General features: G+C 35.9%; 2 protein-coding genes across 4 annotated transcripts; both read right to left on the bottom strand.

Moving 5' to 3' along the window:
- Nucleotides 1-1,333: 1,333 nt before the first annotated feature.
- Nucleotides 1,334-8,256, bottom strand: LOC119487458 (high choriolytic enzyme 1-like). The gene is made up of 8 exons (XM_037768340.1): nt 8,115-8,256; nt 7,377-7,422; nt 4,980-5,132; nt 3,884-4,001; nt 3,115-3,293; nt 2,451-2,532; nt 1,565-1,694; nt 1,334-1,433 (listed from the first exon to the last, which is right to left on the bottom strand). The coding sequence occupies exons 1-7, from the start codon at nt 8,187-8,189 to the stop codon at nt 1,568-1,570; spliced, it is 780 nt and encodes a 259-aa protein (XP_037624268.1). The 5' UTR covers nt 8,190-8,256; the 3' UTR covers nt 1,334-1,433; nt 1,565-1,567.
- A 2,140-nt stretch (nt 8,257-10,396) lies between these two features.
- On the bottom strand, nt 10,397-20,091 carry LOC119487457. 3 transcript variants are annotated; one of them, XM_037768339.1, is made up of 4 exons: nt 19,810-20,091; nt 19,398-19,638; nt 11,475-11,612; nt 10,397-10,856 (listed from the first exon to the last, which is right to left on the bottom strand). In XM_037768339.1, the coding sequence occupies exons 1-4, from the start codon at nt 19,968-19,970 to the stop codon at nt 10,587-10,589; spliced, it is 810 nt and encodes a 269-aa protein (XP_037624267.1). In that variant the 5' UTR covers nt 19,971-20,091; the 3' UTR covers nt 10,397-10,586. The 3 variants fall into 3 exon arrangements, with proteins under 3 accessions (XP_037624267.1, XP_037624266.1, XP_037624264.1); XM_037768338.1 differs by lacking the exon at nt 11,475-11,612 and adding an exon at nt 18,967-19,104 and having other exon boundaries at nt 10,399-10,856; nt 19,810-20,088; XM_037768336.1 differs by lacking the exons at nt 10,397-10,856; nt 11,475-11,612 and adding exons at nt 17,162-17,684; nt 18,967-19,104 and having other exon boundaries at nt 19,810-20,082.
- Nucleotides 20,092-21,516: the final 1,425 nt, after the last annotated feature.

Below are 21,516 nucleotides of genomic sequence, written 5' to 3' on the forward strand. Positions count from 1 at the left end.
AGATTGCTTATTTTATTGTCTTTTTTTATTTGCTTCTGATCTATGATGTTGTGTTTCTTTATCATATATTATTTGTTTGTTTTGTTTCACTGCTATTTGGGGTAGTTTCTTCTTTCATTTGTAAACTAACACTAAAACAGAATATATATGTCAGTCACGTTTTCTGATGTTGATGATTTAAGATAAGATATAACTTAATTTATCTCGAGGGAAATTGTTGCAGTACAAAGTAGGACAGCGTGCAAATATAAAGAAAAGAAATATAAAAATATTAATAAACAGATATCCAAAAAAGACTACATCCAAAATATATACAATGCTAAAAATATAAGCAAAGTTAACGGTGACCTTGGTTCATATAATTGGTGTAAACATTAGAGGAAATGGGAATACATTTTGTACACGTACATGAGCCTAAATATCTTTTTTGTTTATTTGCTTGTGATTTATGATGTTGTGTTTCACAGCTATTTTGGGTAGAGTTAGGATAATGATTTGTTAAGAGTAGGCACAATAAACTCATGCTTCAGCCTGAGAATATTACATTTGATTTTGTTTTATTTTGAATGACTTTTGAATGTTTCACTTGTCACATACATGTACGCCTATCAACAGTTATGTACAACACACACACACACACACACACACACATATAGACAGACACATGCATATAAACAGGCAGTCTGTTTTTATAAGTTCATACACATACTAGTTCAGCTGTTTTAATCTAAAATCAAACCTAACCAGAGACAAGGACTACTCTGTAAAGTAAACTAACAAATACATTTCCTGAGGGATAAAAGTGATTGCTAAACAACGCTACGAAGTTACGCTAAATTTGGGCCATTTTCAAAGGGGTCCCTTGACCTTTGACCTCAAGATATGTGAATGAAAATGGGTTCTATGGGTACCCACGAGTCTCCCCTTTACAGACATGCTCACTTTATGATAATCACATCAAGTCAGCACACTGACACACTGACAGCTGTTGTTGCCTGTTGGGCTGCAGTTTGCCATGTTATGATTTGAGCATATTCTTTATGCTAAATCATTGTTTTGTGTTCTTAATTGATTTCCAGTAATAAATATATACATACATTTGCATAAAGCAGCATATTTTGCCCACTCCCATGTTGATAAGAGTATTAAATACTTGACAAATCTCCCTTTAAGGTACATTTTAAACAGATAAGAAATGCGCGATTAATTTGCAATTAATTGCGATTAAATATAACAACAGCCCTAGTTAATATACAAATTCTGCTGCTTTTACGCACATCTTCCTTTTAAACAGGAACATTTGGTAGAAGTATAAACTACAAACAAGGCTTCAGTGAACATGTTTGAAGGTTTATTGTGGACATCATGTCTTAGATTGTGTTAAAACGTTCTGGTTTGATGTCTCAACTGGCACCATGTTTTCATCTCCTCACCTGTTGGAAAAAAAGAAACATGTTAAAGGCGACAAACACATATTTCCTTTATGGGTCACCCCAAACCTTAAATTAGATTTATACAGGAAACACTTACAACGTTTATACAAACCCAGCGGTGGTTCTCTTACTGTTTAACATTTGTACAGCTTGTTCAGTCTGCTGATGTCATTCTTGCTCATCTGTTTGCCCGTGCCGAATTCAACGTTGGCGTTGGGGATGGGAACCATGGTGGGCTTATTGTTCGCGGAGAAGGCATACCTGGAATTATTAAGAGTTTAATTATTTTTAGTTTGTACATATAAATTATATTAAAAAAATGGAAATTATTGATATTTATTGTTTAAAGAGTCGGTTCACTCAAGTTAAAGATATTAAAGACGTGTGGATGGTTTGACTGCAAAGTTATAATGTAGTTATTAATTTGTTATTGTGTGAATGAGAAAAAGGGTTCAGGAATTAGGGACTGTACGAAAATTATCTTTTGAATTGTTTTTTGAGGGCTGTGTACTTTTAAATCATCTTATTGAGTCATTGTTATCTTTTTCCCTGTCAGGGTTTATTTCACAACAATGACTTTATCCCTTACATATTGCGTTTTTATATTTCTAAGTCAAGGGGAGGGTCCAAAGAAAATGTTGACAAGCCAGTATCTTCACTTTAGCTTTAAAACTGAGCTCGGTACAACCTAAAAATCGCAAGTTGCGTTAATACTTTAAATAAATTAGTGGCGTTAAAATGAATTTGCAACAACGCGTTATTATTGCGTTAACTTAGACAGCCCTACTTATAACCTGTTTTGCTGTCTTTCGTTCGACCTCCGTCGAAGTCTGTTTGCACTGATACGCTTTCATTTTTCCGCCATCTGAAAGAAAACTCTGTCTAGAGGTGGTGGGTACTATATACAATATACATATAGTTTTAGGGTGAACTATTTCTAAATGAACAAATAATAATAGAAATGAATCATTGTTTGTCTGAATGAGCAGATATTAGATGAATGGTAGACATGACAACCTGTGGTACTGCATGACAGAGTTGTAGTCGTAGGGGGTGTTCAGGTTCAGAGTGTTGATCTTGTCGAAGGCGTACGCCAAACCTGGCAGGAAATAAACCACAACAAGGGTCAGAAAAGACTAAAAAAATTGTTTTTGTGATCAACTAATATATTGTTCTTTTGCTTCATACATAAACAAACGAAGCACAATCAAACAACAACAATACAACATGAAACAAAAAGCAAAACCTAGTGGTGACCCCACCCACCCCATCCCATACCTGTGGATCTCCAAATAATATTTGCAGGACACAAAGATGTAAAATGTTGCGATACATAGAAATGGTGATTACAGTAATCTGCCACCACTCCATGCTGAAATAGCACCATGTACGCTCGCCACTTAATCATTGTTTTTAGAATTTTGAAAAAAATTTTGATTATTATAGAGCTTTAAAGATTAGTCGTGATTAATCAATTGACAGAAAATTAACAATTGATTGATCAAATGCCTAAAATTTGGTGGTTCTGGCCTCTCATATGTTAGGATTTGATGCTTTTCTTTCTCATATGACTGTTGCAATCTGTCTCAACAAGCACTTTACATGCAAATTAAATTGGGTATTAGTGTAACATTATTATGATAATCTTAATATTAGGGTGCACGGAGGCCAAAGGTCAGACCGGACTGGATGTTCTCCCACAGGATCCGGATGTGCTGGTCCCTGTCGGAGCGGCACTGCTCGTGGTTGAAGCCGAGGGCGTGGAGCAGCTCGTGCTGGACGGTGTTGTGGTAGATGCAGCCCTGACGGTCCAGAGACAGCGTCTGGGAATAACCACGGCGGCCGACGTAGGAGTAACAGCTGCACTCATGCAATTGAATAAAAAATAAAAGTGATCAAAGCAGCATGGCCTCAGTTATTTCTGACATTAAAGGGAGTGTAACAGGGATTGTTTTTTGGTGACTTTTTGGTTTAGAACAGTTAAAGTTTCTTTCCTGACTTCATTTTAGGACTTTAGACCTGTTTGTTACCCTTCTGAGGATTAAAACAACTGCGATTGGGATGCACAGTGTTGTGTGACCAATAATTTGGTCTGGTTTAGAATTCAACCCATCAACAATCAATTTTAAGTATATAAGAGCTTCAATTTCAGGTCCAATATTGCAAGAAAACTATACTAAAATTATATTTTAAATTCTTGATGAGATACAAAAATTTTCAAAGATCCCAAATATGTCTGAACGTGGAGGACAAGTGTATAAAATAATGCAGAAAAAATCCAGAATTTGACATAAAAAAGCATGCTGTGATATAAGATGTGTTCTGTGTTTATGGGACTTAAAGACACCTTTAAATCCAACATTTTTATCCTTGATAGCTGATATAAATTGACAACAATCATCTGAGTTAATAAGCTTCATGCAGTTTACACACACACACGGGTTAGTTACCCATTGTTGGACATGATGCTCAGGTAGTCTCTCTGGTTGCTGCGTTTGACGAAGCGAATGCAGGAGACGTCGTGGAAGGACAGCAGCCCACGCTCGATGATGGAGCGCTCACGAGAAGCTGAGAAGGCACAAGAGAAGACTTTCATATACACAGTAGCAAGAAGCCTTTCATATACACAGTACCAGGGTCTGAAATTAACTTTTTTCACTACCTTCCACATTTTCATTCATTCATTTCATTTCAAAATTGATTTCGAACATGTAGAATACAAAAAATAAAATAAAAATAAAGAAAAAGAATGATCATACCAACAAGTGGACAATCAGAAACAAGTAGTATTTACATACAATGAAAAGCATAAGAAAATAAATTGTCAACACTTGATGCCTTGATTTACATATTCGAAAAGGAGTGAGTAGATGTATAAACTTATTTAATCCCTTCTCCATAAGTCAATTATTAACTATTAACCAGCTTCCTTATTGAGCCATACATATACTCTAATTAAATTTTCCAAAATTTGTCTAACTACAATTTTTATTATTTATAATTATTCTAACTATAATTATTACCTTTAATCTATGTCATACAGAAATATAAATTAATTACTGATATAATTATCCTTATCAAAATATAAATTTGTTATCAATCCAGAATACCAATTCATTACTTATAATATAACTTAATCACAATAACAATTCATTACTTACATATTTGTCTTAATCATATTGACTATTTGTTATCTTTTCTTATATGCGCACATTATTATTTATAATATACAATTTATAATATACAATATGCACATGCAATACAACCTTCCACTGCCACTGTGGCAGGTAAGTATTTTTTTTTTGTCTGCCACTCAGAAATTTCATCTGCCACTTTTGAAATCTCTGCACTAAATGAAGAATAACATTTTAGATCTGATGTAATTCCATGTTTGATATATTTTACATGAAAAACATTATATACATGGTAAATTACCGAATTCAAATTACACTGTAGCTTTCGGGGGAGCCCTGTTTTTGGGGTGTGGGAGGGTACTGTAGCCTACACAGTACTGTACTGGACATTGTTATTGTCATCTGTACTTACAGTAATGTGTGGCGATGACATAAGGCACGTAGACCTTTCCATCGTTGGATTTTCCCCACATGCAGCCGCTGGACGTGCAGGGATCAGCATTTCTCTCATTTTCATTGTCATAGGCAATGTCGTCCATGACGAAGGGCTCTTCCTCCGTATGCACTGTAGGAGGAGGACATCAAAGGATCAATCAGTGATTTGGAGCACATAAATTAGTTTAATTTGACCCTTAAAAGCATATCAATGTATCACTGGTAAGTTTGACTCACAGATTTAGCATTTAAACTGTTTCTTATCTGAGGCCAACATCAGTAATGTTTGTTAACGCTGGGGTTGTTGAAGACAAAGTTATCTCTATGTTCAGTATAATCCACATACTGGAATCATGACTATACTGATGATTTTATTCTTACAATCTGACTCTACGGAGATAATTTGTTTCGAGGGTTGTGCTGTATAATTATTCTGTCCTGGGAGCATGAATGTACTCAAGTTTCAAGGAAATCTACCCATTAAATTATGACATATTTTGTGTGTAAATTTGACATTTTGGCCTGAAGGTGGTGCTAGAAGAAGGCGGTCCATGGAGTGTCCATAGAGGAGCAAGTTCAGCATGAATATCCACAGCGAACTTCATGCTGGTCTGCTCATTGTATTGGATTCTTAGACCACTGGTTCCCAACCTTTTACTGGTTTATGACCTTTTATAGACAAGAAATGCCGACCTATGATCTGTCCGGTTATGAGCAGTTTTACCAGAGTGATGCTCCCTCCTCTGATTGAGTTGTTTTTATTGTCCTGAAAATGTTCTTGTATTGTGATTAATGTTTGTATAGCAGTCATATGTTTCCTTCTTCTTTCCTGTCTTGTTAATCACCTCTTGACCCCTCAGATTTATCTTTGACCCGTTAGCAGTTTCTGACCCGCACTGGTGTAGTGGTTCCAAACCGTTTTCCTTTAGGGATCCCTTTTCCTATCATTGAGTAAACTGATGACCTCTGACTATGTGACATATTTGATGGATATTTCATATTATATTCAATGCATAACAATAACCACTACAGAACAACTGATAAATTGTACAATTAACCTAAATAGTGAACGCAATAACTGCAGGAAGTTTGCGTAAAACCTGTGAATATTGCATCAGAGGAGTTATTTTTAGTAACCTTTAATACAATTCTCTGTATTATGTATGTGTTTTGAATTTCTAAGTTATTCATACTTAATAGGCTTCTTTTTTGTCAGTGTTTTCTTGTCCGTGACACTTGGCCATTGTTCTATTAGCTCTTCGGTTGTTTTAACTTTTCTAATGCAGGATGAGGCTGTTTAATAGAGAGGGATGGCTCTGTGAATATAGCGTGTGTTCAGGTCTTCACCGTTATCGCCCTCATCCTGTTTATATCTTAAATAGTAATACAAATTGAGAAAAAAAAAAAAATTCATTTATTTTTCTTCACATAAATTAATGAAATGCTGAGATATAGGCCAACTATATACTACTTTTTTTCTTTTACCCCTTAAAATCAAGAAGGCCTCGCAACCCCCCCATTATGCTTTGGTGACCCCTCGTTGGGGTCAGGACCCCCATGTTGGGAACCAATGCACTACACCACACTTAAGTTTCAGGGTTTGCCAAAATCATTATGAACCATCCTGTGGGAACCAAGATTTATGTGAGTAAAAGGAAAACCTGTTTTAGCATGCATGCCTGCCTGTTTTAACCTGTTAAAACAGGCAGGCGGCTACTCGTCCGGACTGTGAAGTGTTTTAAATAGTAAGGTTTGGGAAGCAGTGAGCTTACGACTGGATAAACGAGACTTGGATTATACTGCACAAGTTGTATGAGAGTTTGTAAATGGCTGTTTTGATATAGTTTTACTGTTGTTAAACGCGGCCAAGAGAAAAACAAAAGTCTTCTTCAAGTAATTAATATACAAATGGCCATTTTTGGGGGTGAAGCATTCCTTTAAGTACAGTACTTGAATAAATGCACTTAATATATTCCACCACTGGTGTTTTTTTAATATCTATGTACTGTTGCATGTTTCAATTAACGCCTAATAACGCAGAACAATGTTGTCTTATTAGTGCATATTTCTATTAACACTAATATTCCCCATTTCATTGCTTTCCATGTCTTGTACTAAGTGTTTCTGTGTCGCATGTAGACAATGTAGTATAACAAAGTCCTGTATGATGTGTTTTTTACATTGATATTCTCTTTTATTATCACTCCGCATGCTTATAAATGGTTTCAATATCTTTTGTCATCTTATATTCTTTAATTTAGGATGGCTGTGCAACATCTGTCCAGGGATTTTGGCACATTTAGAAATGTTTATTAATGCACACTGTGCCTGTGAAATAATAAATAAATACAAATATATTTGCATGTTGTCTTACCGACATCCTTGTTGGCCCTCAACAGGAGCTCAGAGACAGACAGATCCTGGATCAGGGAGAGGACATCACTCATTAGTACAACAAGTTAAATGTATATGAAGTACACAACGCTGTTCAAATCTGCTGCTACAAAGCTTGATTCTGACTCCTCTATACGTGCTTTTAGCTTGTAGAAAGTCCTCTTTAGAAATAGATGTTGTTTAGTTTAGTGCACAGAGAACAAAACGCTGTCCAATGGTTCAACCAGACTGACAACTGAAACAATGTCAAGTTCACAATACTGCAGTCGAGAACAAGCTGGAATTAACAGCTTCACAATAGAAACAGAAGGTTAGTCGAGGGTTAACTCTACTGGAATATCAGATGAACATACTAAACCTCTTCAATCTAACCACTGAGTAGACTGAAGAGGGATTAACTTAGTTTTTCTCATTCGCTTTGGCTCAATTCTTGAATGAGAATAGTTTTTTGTCAAAACAGTACGTTTTTGTAAGTAACAATTAATTTGTTGCTCACAACAGATTTGAATTTCTCATTCAAGAGTCAGTACAATAACCACTTGCAGTTGTGATGATTAAACTTATACAGTTTAGAGACTGTTAAGACCGTTGTGGTTCAATAATGATCGAGGGTCACTGACGCTTTTCTTGACTGGAAAACTAATTCAACATTCATGTCATCTTCATGTTGAATCTTGTAATCTATATCTTTACCCACAGATATTAAAAGTATCCTCACCTTCTCTTCAGCCCAGGAGCAGTCAGAGACCAGGAGGAGGACGAGGAGACTGAGGGTGCACTTGAAGGGAGCCATGTTACCAGCCTGCAGGTGTACAGTGTTGACAGCTGGATCCTGCTGCTGTTTAAAGCCTTCAGTATATCTGCTAACTCCTGAAAAAAACAAAAAAACAACACACAGCTTTGCTTAGTGATAAGATGCACATTGCCTTGAAAACACGCTGCCGTTTCCCACCCTAACTAAGCTAAAAAAAATCTGCTTGTGGTAGCAAAAAATGTTCCCAAAAAACCTTAATGTGACCTTGTGAGACTGTCGGCCCCGAGGACACCTGCTTCATGTTTATGGATCCTGGGCTTCCTGTTGCTTTCATAAACCTTTGAGAAATTGTTTGAAATATTTAGTTTATAAATTATATATTGTATCATAGCTATTAAGAGATGTTAACAATTACATTCTGATTTCTTTAGTAAACTATTAACAGTTTTATGTTGCACACATTATAACATTTTATATACTATATTGAGCTTTTAATGATTACCAAATGATTTGTAAAACATCTTTAACATTACATAGATAGATATTTGTAACACTTTGTTAATGGTTAATAAATTGTTTGTAAACCGTCTATAAACATTATTTGGATGCTATTATAAAGATGCAACTGATGACTATTCTTAAATGGTTAATACATACTTTGTAAAGCCTCTATAAACATTATTTAGACAGATAGTTAATACTTTGTCAATGAACAAGAGAACAAAAATAAATAATAATAAAAATAATAATAATAATAATGAAAAAGTAAAAACTAATAATAACAAAAAATGATAATAATAATAATAATAATAATAATAGCAAAGTAAAAACTAATAATAACAAAAAATAAAATAAAAATAATAATAGCAAAAAAGCTAATGATAATAATAATAATAATAATAATAATAGCAAAGTAAAAAATAATAATAACACAAAAGATTAAAATAAAAAATAATAACAACAAAAAAAATAATAATAATAAAAAAAAAAAAAATAATAATAGCAAAGTAAAAAATAATAATAACAAAAAATAAAATAATAACAATAATAGTAATAATAGCAAAGTATTTCATGTCAATCGTCCAAAGTATTTATTAACCATTTAAGAATAGTCATCAGTTGCAACTGTATAATAATCATCCAAATAATGTTCATAGATGGTTTACAAACACTTTATTAACCATTAACAAAGTGTTACAAATATCTATCTATGTAATGTTAAAGATGTTTTACAAATCAATTGGTAATCATTAAAAACTTAATAAAGTATATAAAATGTTATAATGTGTGCAACAATAAACTGTTAATAGTTTGCTAAAGTAATCACAATGTAATTGTTAACATCTCTTAATAGCTATGATACAATACATAATTTATAAACTAAATATTTCATATTACACAAACTAATGATAATGCCCTAACCCATGTCATAGTAGCTTGTAGTGAAGGAGGCTAAATAACGCTCAAACTTACGCAAACCTTTGGTGAGGAAAAACTGGCATAGCGATTTTCAAAGAGGTCCTTTGACCTCTGACCTCTAGATATGTGAATGAAAATGGGTTCTATGGGTACCCACGAGTCTCCCCTTTACAGACATGCCCACTTTATGATAATCACATGCAGTTTGGGGCAAGTCATAGTCAAGTCAGCACACTGACAACTGTTGTTGCCTGCTGGGCTGCAGTTTGCCATGTTATTATTTGAGCATATTTTTTATGCTAAATGTAGTACCTGTGAGGGTTTCTGGAAAATATCTGTCATTGTTTTGTGTTGTTAATTAATTTCTAATAATAAATATATACATACATTTACATAAAGCAACATATTTGTCCACTCCCATGTTGATAAGAGTATTAAATACTTGACAAATTTCCCTTTAAGGTACATTTTGAACAGATAAAAAATGTGCGATTATTTTGCTATCTATGGACAATCATGCGATTAATCGCGATTAATAATTTTAATCGATTGACAGCCCTACTATTAATCAAATTTCTTTTGGCTTAAATGCAAATCCCACCTTTCAAACCTAGCATATACAAAAATACCAATACAGTATATTTGGATGTTTGAGACTATTTTTAAGGGAAGCTTTTCATGCTTCTGCTAAATAAAAAAGCATAAATACAATGAAACATTTACCCGCTGTGTTCTCTTTGGTATGGAGAGGCATTGACATCACATTTGTTTTAAATTCTGTTTATTAAATGTAGTATGGCTTTTGGAAAAATAGAGCAAAGGAAGAAGAAATTTCAGTGGTGCAAGATATTCATCCATATATATAAATGAGACAACTACATCTGTCTACATCTGAGAGTATTTTGCAGGGACTACTTTATGCTTCAAAGACGACACACTCTCTTGCATTTCAAAATAAAGCAAAGGGAACAAATAAGTAATCACTTTTTAGGTTGTTTTGTGACCGTTCACACCCTGTTAGACCTCTTTCAGAAGAAGGCCATAAGGACGGATGGCCCTTTGGACCATCTTCTGCTCTTCTTCCTTTGACGTTCCTTCAGGGACGTGAACCAGCCAGTACTTCCCGTCTCTGTGTTTCTCCCGGTACGTGGGGTTGATACGATTCTGCAGGATCACACTGTACGTCTTGCCGTTCGCCGGGCAGGTGAATGTTTTGGCGTAATCGACCGCCTCACACAAGTATGGAGTAGAATAAATCCCCCTGCCATAAACCTCACGAGGGCCAGGCTGTTAAAAGAAGTAAGAATTAGAATCGTTAATGTTAGTCGTACATTGTCTTTAACTCTTCCCTGGGTAAAAACTTTTTTGTGATGGTTTGCAAATATGGTAAGATGGTTTTAACATTTAATATTTTGACAGGATATTCATTAGAGATATCTGCAACATCATTTTGCCTTATCAAAACTCCAATTCAAGATAGCTGTAATTCTATTTTGACTGGGCAAAACTCTAGTTTTAGATATCCGTCATTACATTTTGACTAGTACGATTTAAACTACTTTTGTCATTCATGTGTATGGAGTTTGTTATTGCAGATATCCACAATTCAGTTGCGACCATAAACTCATGTTTACAATGTTTACTGAGGTAATAAATCAAGTGAGAAGTAGGCTCATTTTCTCATAGACTTCTATACAATCAGACTTCTTTTTGCAACCAGAGGAGTCGCCCCCTGCTGGATATTAGAAAGAATACAGGTTAAAGGCGTTCCGCATTGGCTTCACTTTTCAGTGCCGGAGGTTGCCTACTGGGTGTAACTCAGTAATGCAGTTGTGAAGGTGTTACATTCTACTGCATATAACATTAACCACTGATAATAACTGATATATAATCAAACCAACAAACCTTGTAATATCCTTCGATGATGCCGCCAGCACCTTTCTTTGACGTCCCATGGTAGGACACAGGCCACTCCCCTGGCACTGACTCCGTGCTACGGTATTGGGTTCCCAGCCAGGTATTGTCTTCATAATCATCCAGGACCTGAGACAAAATATTTACATCAGAACATCAGAAGTTTCTGTTAGTCCCTCTTTTATTGTCATTTTAAAGAGGAAGCAGTGAGGTTAATCGTTACGAAGGTGTGCAGTCAACCATATGTGGGTGTAATTTTGCAATGAAAATAAACAAAACAAAAATTTAAACCGACCCTTGATATCCTCAACAATGGGTGACAGCAGGAGAAATGGGTTAGAGCAAAATGTGTTATGCACAACTTTAAAGTTGCACTAACCAACATTTCAAATAAATGTCTCAAATGACTTCATGTGAAAGGGGCCGCCCCTCAGCTCTATGGAGCAATTTATTGTCTTTCAACTCATTAGTCAAGTTTCCATTTAAATTTAGCACAATTAATTGAAAAGAAATCCTGAAAATCAGCAAAAGAAAAAGCAAGTTAATGTGCATTTCCAGTCACTACTGTTATTTGAATATTAGGAGTTGTTGTATAGAGAGATAAACAGTTGGTGGAGCGTATTCTCCAGTTGGATGCAATTAAAACACTGCAGAAGAAGAAGGTGAAACGAGCTCCAGTCAAACCTCAAATGCTGGAAAACCCGATAGAAATATGACATTTATGTTTGTGCATGTATTAATTTAAGGTCTCCTTATCGCTCCACACAGATCTGATGTTTTCATCTGCCGCCAGCATGAGTCAATATCGCATGCTTCATGTAGGTCATGAAATTCTGAGATTTAAAAGTCAAATAAAACAAAAGCATATTTACCTTGATGGCAAAACGCTGCCAACCACATGGGCGTTCGTACACCTCTCCACCTCTGTGGTAAGTCTCGACGTCAGCCAGCCCGGTGAAGTCATAGTCGAATCTTGTGTCAAAGAATTCAGCCTCATTAATGAAGCACGCTGCATTTAGAGTTTCAGATTCCTCCTGGAAGGTATTATCTGACTGATCACCACCTTCCAAGGAACATTTGAGGCGGCAGAAGTTGGATCTTGACACCTGGCTGTAATGTACAGTAAGATTGTTCACAACACATTCTGCAAATAAAAAAATGTATTTACATGCTCTCTGATGACTGTTGTAGATTAAAATGTTTTAAGCCGCAGTGTGTACCATTCTCAGAAATATCTTCTCAGCATATGTGGTAACTAAAAAAAAAACATTTCCAATAATTACCTGGTTTCATCTGCATCCAAGACTGTAAGGATGAAATTCTTGCTGTGCAGCTTCTGCTTTGCTCTTCCTCCACATCTGTACCCTCCATGAGGTTTAACAGTCACATCGGCATTGCAGACTGTGCTCAAAGCACCGAGTAAGACGGCTCTATCAACCATCTTTACAATTAATTATTGTATTAAGAAAGTAATAAACTGTCTTCGTTGAAAGGACTTTGGTTTCTAAAGTCCCGTTTTCTTGCTGGGTGCAATGTGGAAACGCAATAAACTGACTGAGGAACTAAAGCTCATAATTATAAGCAAACGCCTCCGCACATCTGCAATAAAAATGGTTACTATGAAATCTTGACATGTTTATTGCAAATATACAATTCTCAGACAAGACCAAACAGAGTTCCTATAACTGCTGTATACCCGCCCTTCGCCCACGGTCAGCTGAGATCAGCTCCATCTGCACCTTCCTGGCACATCTGCAGCTATGATTATAGAGTATTTCAGGGAGAGAACACACCTTGATTCTTATAACTTTTCTCCTTCAAACTGTTTCCTCATATCGTCTTCCACTGAACTTTAGAAGTCATATGTACACAGAATGAGGACTGTAGATTTTGTCTCCCATCATTCACCTTGAATTCACTATAGAAAGGGATCACTTCACAGCCAGTATGGAGTGGAGGAATTATTACAGTGACTTTCAATGTAAATTTGGGCATGTGTGTATAAGCTATACTTTAAAATGTATAGTATATAGACTTCTCTACAATCAGACTTCTTTTTGCCCCCAGAGGAAATATTTTAATTCAATGCAAATCGCATGATTGTCCATGCCAGTTTTTCTTAGCCAAACTTTTGCATAAGTTTGGAGCATTATTTAGCCTCCTTCACAACACGCCAGTATGACATGGTTGGTACCAATAGATTCTTTAGGTTTTCTAGTTTCATATGATACCAGTATCTTTACTCTAGTTTTAAAACTGAGCCCGCTACAACCTCCGAAATATCAATTGCATTAAATAAATTAATAAAATTAATTTGCGTTACCGCCTTATTATTATTATTACGTTATATCTGACAGCCCTAAAAAATACCAATACTGTATTCTTTGATTTGGATGTTTGAGACAATTCTAAAGGACAGCCTTTCATGCTTCTGCTAAATAGAAAAGCAAAAATACAATGAAATATTTACCCGCTGTGTTTTCTTTGGTATGGAGAGGCATTGACAACACATTTGTTTAAAATTCTGTTTATTAAATGTAAAATGAAAAAATAGAGCAGAGGAAGAAGAAATTTCAGTGCAGAAAGATATTCATCTATATATATAAATGAGACAACTACATTTGTCTACATCCGAGAGTATTTTGCAAGGACTCGGGGTCTGAAATTAGCACCCGCCAAATGCAGGTAAATTGTTGGCAGTGGCAGGTAAAATAATCAGCCGGCCATCCGCCACTTTGGCCGACAGGGAGTACGCTAGGGGAGGGAATAGAGAACCGGTTCCTAGTTATCCGGTTCCTTGGTATCTCATGCCTCCATGACCTCGAATTCCTCTGCATTGATGCTTTCCCACAGTTACGCATGCACAATGACACATACGCACGCTGTATCATGTTTCAGTTTGTTTTGGACCGGAGCCACTGCCTGAGGGACGCACCCTATTTTTCCCTGACAATGCTGCACTGTGAACAACAAACCTGTGTTTAAATCAACAGGAGGAGGGTTAGTAACGTTAGCTGCTAGCAGCCGGGGGGCAGCACAGTCCTGCTTGGTTAAATAACAGATCTACTAACGTTAACGGAGATGCCATTGAGTTGTTATTATTATGAGGCGTTCAAACTATGCTCAGGAAAAATGACTTTTTAATCAAAGCAAATATTTAAATAGTCATAATCATTTGAATTGAGTGTTTTTATGCAAACAACCACTATTGATGACAATAACAAAGTACAATACAGTACTGTGTACAGTACCCTCCCTGCCCTGAAAAATAGGGCTCCCCCGGAAGCCACGGTGTGATTCGAATACTGTAATTTAACATGCATATAATGTTTTTTGTGTAAAATATATTAAACATTGAATGACATCAGATCTAAGATGTTATTATACCCCCACGACAACGTATATAGTGTTCCGTCCGTCAGTTCGTGTGTCACACTTTCGTGTCCGGAGCTGAACTCGAAAACTATTTAACTTAGGAACTTCAAATTTGGTATGATGGTTGGCAGTGTGGTCTAGTTGTGCCTTTTGGGGGTTAGAAGCCCAGGCTGCCCAAAATGTTTTGAATTTTTCCAAAAGGGCAAAACCTTTGGCCCTACTTTAGTAGGGGTCAAGCAGTGAACGGGGCTATGTGAGCCATGCTCACTTTTGCCTTGTTCCTTCATTTAGCGCAGAGATTTTAAAAGTGGCAGATAACATTTCTGAGTGGCAGAAAAAAAAAAGAATACTTGTCTGCCAAAGTGGCAGGCAATGAAAAAAATTTATTTCAGACCCTGCAGGGACTACTTTATGCTTCAAAGACGACACACTCTCTGGCATTTCAAAATAAAGCAAAGGAAACAAATAAGTAATCACTTTTTAGGTTGTTTTGTGACTGTTCACACCCTGTCAGACTAAATACTTTGTAAAGCCTCTATAAACATTATTTAGACAGATAGTTAATGCTTTGTCAATGAACAAGAGAACAAAAAAAATAAATAAATAAATAATAATAATAATAATAATAATAATAATAATAATAATAATAATAATAATAATAGCAAAGTAAAAAATAATAATAACAAAAAACAATGAAAAAAAACTAGAAAAATAATAATAGCAAAAAATAATAATAAAAAAATAATAACAGCAAAGTAAAAAATAATAATAACAAATAATAATAATAATAATAATAATAATAATGATAATAATAATAATAATAATAATAATAATGATGATAATAATAATAATAATAATGATAATAATAGCAAAAATAATAATAATAATAATAATAGCAAAGTAAAAAATAATTATAGCAAAAAAATAAAAATAATAAAATAATAAAAAAATAATAATAGCAAAGTAAAAAAAAAAAGAAAATAATAATAATAATAATAATAATAATAATAATGATAATAATAGCAAAAATAATAATAATAATAATAATAGCAAAGTAAAAAATAATTATAGCAAAAAAATAAAAATAATAAAATAATAAAAAAATAATAATAGCAAAGTAAAAAATAATAATAACAAAAAAAACAAAAAAAATAATAATAGCAAAGTATTTCTGGTCAATCGTCCAAAGTATTTATTAACCATTTAAGAATAGTCATCAGTTGCAACTGTATAATAATCATCCAAATAATGTTTATAGATGGTTTACAAACACTTTATTAACCATTAACAAAGTGTTACAAATATCTATCTATGTAATGTTTATAGATGTTTTACAAATCATTTGGTAATCATTAAAAACTTAATATAGTATATAAAATGTTATAATGTGTGCAACAATAAACTGTTAATAGTTTGCTAAAGTAATCACAATGTAATTGTTAACATCTCTTAATAGCTATGATACAATACATAATTTATAAACCTTAATTTCATATTATACAAACTAATGATAATGCCCTAACCCATGTCATAATAGCTTGTAGTGAAGGAGGCTAAATAACGCTCAAACTTACGCAAACCTTTGGTGAGGAAAAACTGGCTTAGCGAAATTTTGGCCATTTTCAAAGGGGTCCCTTGACCTCCGAACTCAAGATATGTGAATGAAAATGGGTTCTATGGGTATCCACGAGTCTCCCCTTTACAGACATGCCCACTTTATGATAATCACATGCAGTTTGGGGCAAGTCATAGTCAAGTCAGCACACTGACACACTGACAGCTGTTGTTGCCTGTAAGGCTGCAGTTTGCCATCTTATGATTTGAGCGTATTTTTTATGCTAAATGTAGTACCTGTGAGGGTTTCTGGACAATATTTGTCATTGTTTTGTGTTGTTAATTAATTTCCAATAATAAATATATACATACATTTACATAAAGCAGCATATTTGTCCACTCCCATGTTGATAAAAGTATTAAATACTTGACAAATCTCCCTTTAAGGTACATTTTGAACAGATAAAAAATGTGCGATTATTTTGCTATCTATGGACAATCATGCGATTAATCGCGATTCATTATTTGAATCGATTGACAGCCCTACTATTAATCAAATTTCTTTTTGCTTAAATGCAAATCCCACCTTTCAAACCTAGAATATACAAAAATACCAATACAGTATATTTGGATGTTTGAGACTATTTTTAAGGGAAGCTTTTCATGCTTCTGCTAAATAAAAAAGCATAAATACAATGAAACATTTACCCGCTGTGTTCTCTTTGGTATGGAGAGGCATTGACATCACATTTGTTTTAAATTCTGTTTATTAAATGTAGTATGGCTTTTGGAAAAATAGAGCAAAGGAAGAAGAAGTTTCAGTGCAGCAAGATATTCATCTATATATATAAATGAGACAACTACATCTGTCTACATCTGAGAGTATTTTGCAAGGACTACTTTATGCTTCAAAGACGACACACTCTCTGGCATTTCAAAATAAAGCAAAGGGAACAAATAAGTAATCACTTTTTAGGTTGTTTTGTGACCGTTCACACCCTGTTAGACCTCTTTCAGAAGAAGGCCATAAGGACGGATGGCCCTTTGGACCATCTTCTGCTCTTCATCCTGTGATGTTCCTTTAGGGACGCGAACCAGCCAGTACTTCCCGTCTCTGTGTTTCTCCCGGTACGTGGGGTTGACACGATTCTGCAGCATCACTTGGTATTTCTTGCCGTTCTTCTTGCAGGTGAATGTTTTGGCGTAATAGATCGCCTCACGCAAGTATGGAGTAGAATATATCCCCCTGCCATAAAAGTCACCAGGGCCAGGCTGTTAAAAGAAGTAAGAATTAGAATTTTATAAAGTTAGTCGTACATTGTCTTTAATTCTTCCCTGGATTAAGACTTTTTGTGATGGTTTGCAAATATTTTCTTTAAAACCATATCTATTGAGTAGAGTTACTCTAAACAAAGACAGGAGGGCCTTTTATCACTTTATCCCATCTGTGTGGGCAAAGCAAATTTCAAGGTCAGGGATGTAAGGGATAATGTACAGCTAGCGGGTCATTCTTGTGAAATAAACCCAGACATGCCGCACCCTGACGCGAAGCTAAGGGGTTTCTTTCACAACAATGACCTGCTAGCTGTACATTATCCTGCTTATTACACGGCTACTTACTAAAGAAATCAATAATTTGACACAAAAATTGTCTGCCAGAGTCCGACATCAGAACTGTGCCCATAACAACGGTCTGATATACATAGCAACGGTCTGCTATTAAATAACAGACCGTAGAACGCCGTGATCGACCAATCAGAATGAAGTATTCAGCAAAGCCGTGTAATAAAGGGCCTTATTGGTCATACCAAAATTATGTGTGACCATAGACTGTAAATCAGAAGTGAACGTAGTCACTGTGACGTCAGGCATTGATTTGTTGACTACGGTTTTTGAAGCCTGGGGTTTGGCATTTTGGCCTTTGCCAGCTTGGTTTTTGGCTGTCCCCATCTTGTTTTTTTGGCAACCAGAAGTGACACGAGTGGATGAAGCTAAGTACAACCAAACACTGAATAAGACATGTTTAGGCGAACAAAATGTTAAAAATTTACTTTTAAGGTTAAAGGTTAAAAATGTATTTTTATGAACTGAAAACACACTGTGAAAGGGTTAAAATTCGAAGTAAAGACGAAAAAGACGGACAATCACAAGGTAGCCACACCCTAAAGCATCCCCTGCTTTATGGTCTATTTGACTCTAAATGGGACTATGATTTACTAAATGAACATCATGCTGTATTGAAGAAGATTTGAAACTAGCGATTGAGGCCATAAACTAAATATTTACATGTTTACTGAGGTAATAAATCAAGAGAGAAGTAGGCTCATTTTCTCATAGACTTCTATGCAATCAGACTTCTTTTTGCAACCAGGAGTCGCCCCCTGCTGGCTGTTAGAAAGAATTCAAGTTTAAGGCGTTCCGCGTTGGCTTCACTTTTCAGTGCCGGAGGTTGCCCACTGGGTGTAACTCAGTAATGCAGTTGTGAAGGTGTTACATTCTACTGCATATGACATTTACCACTGATAATAACTGATATATAATCAAACCAACAAACCTTGTAGTGTCCTTCGATGATGCCGCCAGCACCTTCCTTTGACGTCCCATGGTAGGACACAGGCCACTCCCCTGGCACTGACTGCGTGCTACGGTATCGGGTTCCCAGCCAGGCATTGTCTTCATAATCACCCAGGACCTGAGACAAAATATTTACATCAGAACATCAGAAGCATCTGTCAGTCTCTCTTTTATTGTCATTTTAAAGAGGAAGCAGTGAGGTTAATTGTTACGAAGGTGTGCAGTCAAATGCTGGAAAACCCGACAGAAATATGACATTTATGTTTGTGCATGTATTAATTTAAGGTCTCCTTATCGCTCCACACAGCTCTGATGTTTTCATCTGCTGCCAGCATGAGTCAATATTGCATGCTTCATGTAGGTCATGAAATTCTGAGATTTAAAAGTCAAATAAAACAAAAGCATATTTACCCTGAGGGCAAAACGCTGCCAACCATATGGGCGTTCGTACACCTCTCCACCTCTGTGGTAAGTCTCGACGGCAGTCAGCTTGGTGAAGTCATAGTCGAATCTTTGATCAAAGAATTCAGCCTCATTAATGAAGCACGGTGGATTTCGTGTTCCACATTCCTCCTGGTAGGTATAACCTGCTGACGGATCCTGACCTTGCAGGGCACATTGGAGGCGGCAGAAGTTGGATCTTGACACCTGGCTGTAATGCACAGTAAGATTGTTCACAACACATTCTGCAAATAAAAAAATGTATTTACATGCTCTCTGATGACTGTTGTAGATTCAAATGTTTTAAGCCGCAGTGTGTAACATTTTCAGAAATATCTTCTCAGCATATGAGGAAACTAAAAAAAACATTTCCAATAATTACCTGGTTTCATCTGCACCCAAGACTGCATGGATGAAATTCTTGCTGAACAGCTGCGGCTGCTGTGTTGCTCCTGCAGATCTGAGCCTTACATCAGATTGAACAGTCACATCGGCATTGCAGACTGTGCACAAAGCTTCGAGTAAGACGTCTCTATCAATCATCTTTACAATTAATTATTGTATTAAGAAAGTAATAAACTGTCTTCGTTGAAAGGACTTTGGTTTCTTAGGTCCTGTTGTCTTGCTGGATGCAATGTGGAAATGCAATAAACTGACTGAGGAACTAAAGCTCATATTTATAAGGAAACACCTCCGCACATCTGCAAAAAAAACAGTCCAAACAGGTCAAGAGTTCATAGCAATTGCTGCCTACCACGCCTTTGTCAAGGTCAGATGGTATCAGTTCCTTCCCAGCACATCTGCAGCTATGATTCCAGAGAATTTCAAGGGGGGAGCACACCCTGTTTCTTCATATCATCTTCCAATGAACTTTAGAAGTCATATGTACACAAAATGAGTACTGTGGATTTTGTCTCCCATCATTCACCTTGAAATCACTTTAGAAAGGGATCTCTTCACAGCCAGTATGGAGTGGAGGAATTATTACAGTGACTTTCGATGTACATTTGGGCATGTGGGTATAAGATATACTTTAAAATATGTGCAACAGCAGCAGTTACTATGAAATCTTGAACTGCTGCTTTGGGTGTGATGAATCACGTGTGATACCTGTCAGGTTGATTTTTCTTTAGTTTCACACAGTTGCTGGCATCCAAGTCAACTGATCGCTGTGGATGTGCATCATTTAAGAGTAGATTGTGTTTCCTTTTATAGCAAAGAAGGGCAACATGGTACAGTGGCAACAATCCTTTTGGGTTATACTTCATCTTAGATGCTGAATAAAGGGATTTTGAAGAACTTGCATTAGATCACATAACCCAAAATTCAAAAGCTGCTACCAGCAGCTCCCACAGGGGTTTGGAAAAGTCGAGATTTCCCCAGATGAGACTCTATGCCATAGACTGTATATAAGAAGTGGACGTAGTCACAGTGATGTCAGCCATTGGTTTGTGCACTGCCGTTTTGAAGCCTTGAGTTCGACATTTTGGCCATCGCCATCTTGTTTTTTTGCAACCAGAAGTGACACGAGAGGGCGGAGCTAAGTACAACCGAACGCTGAATAAGACGTTCATAGGTGACCAAAATGTTACAATTAATTTTCATGAGCTGGAAACACACTGTGAAAGGGTTAAAGTTGTAAGACAAAAACACGGACAATGCCGTGGTAGTGACCTGTCAATCACAAGGTAGCCACGCCCTAAAGCCTCCCCTGCTTTATGGTCTATTTGACTCTAAATGGGACCAGATTTTACTAAAGGAACATCATGCTGTATTGAAGAAGACTTGAAACTAGAGATTGAGAACATAAACTCATGTTTATAATGTTTACTGAGGTAATAAATCAAGTGAGAAGTAGGCTCATTTTCTCATAGACTTCTATACAATCAGACTTCTTTTTGCAACCAGAGGAGTCGCCCCCTGCTGGCTGTTAGAAAGAATGCAAGTTTAAGACACTTCTGCATTGGCTTCATTTCTCAGACCCGAAGGTAGCCCACTGGTCCATGCCCAAAAGATGCTCAGTTTATTTGGCTCTACATAGTGTGAGCAAGCATTTTCTCTCTCACAAGAGACGACTAAGGTCCAAGAA

Source organism: Sebastes umbrosus, chromosome 4 (genome assembly GCF_015220745.1).
Source record: "Sebastes umbrosus isolate fSebUmb1 chromosome 4, fSebUmb1.pri, whole genome shotgun sequence".
Taxonomy (NCBI): domain Eukaryota; kingdom Metazoa; phylum Chordata; class Actinopteri; order Perciformes; family Sebastidae; genus Sebastes; species Sebastes umbrosus.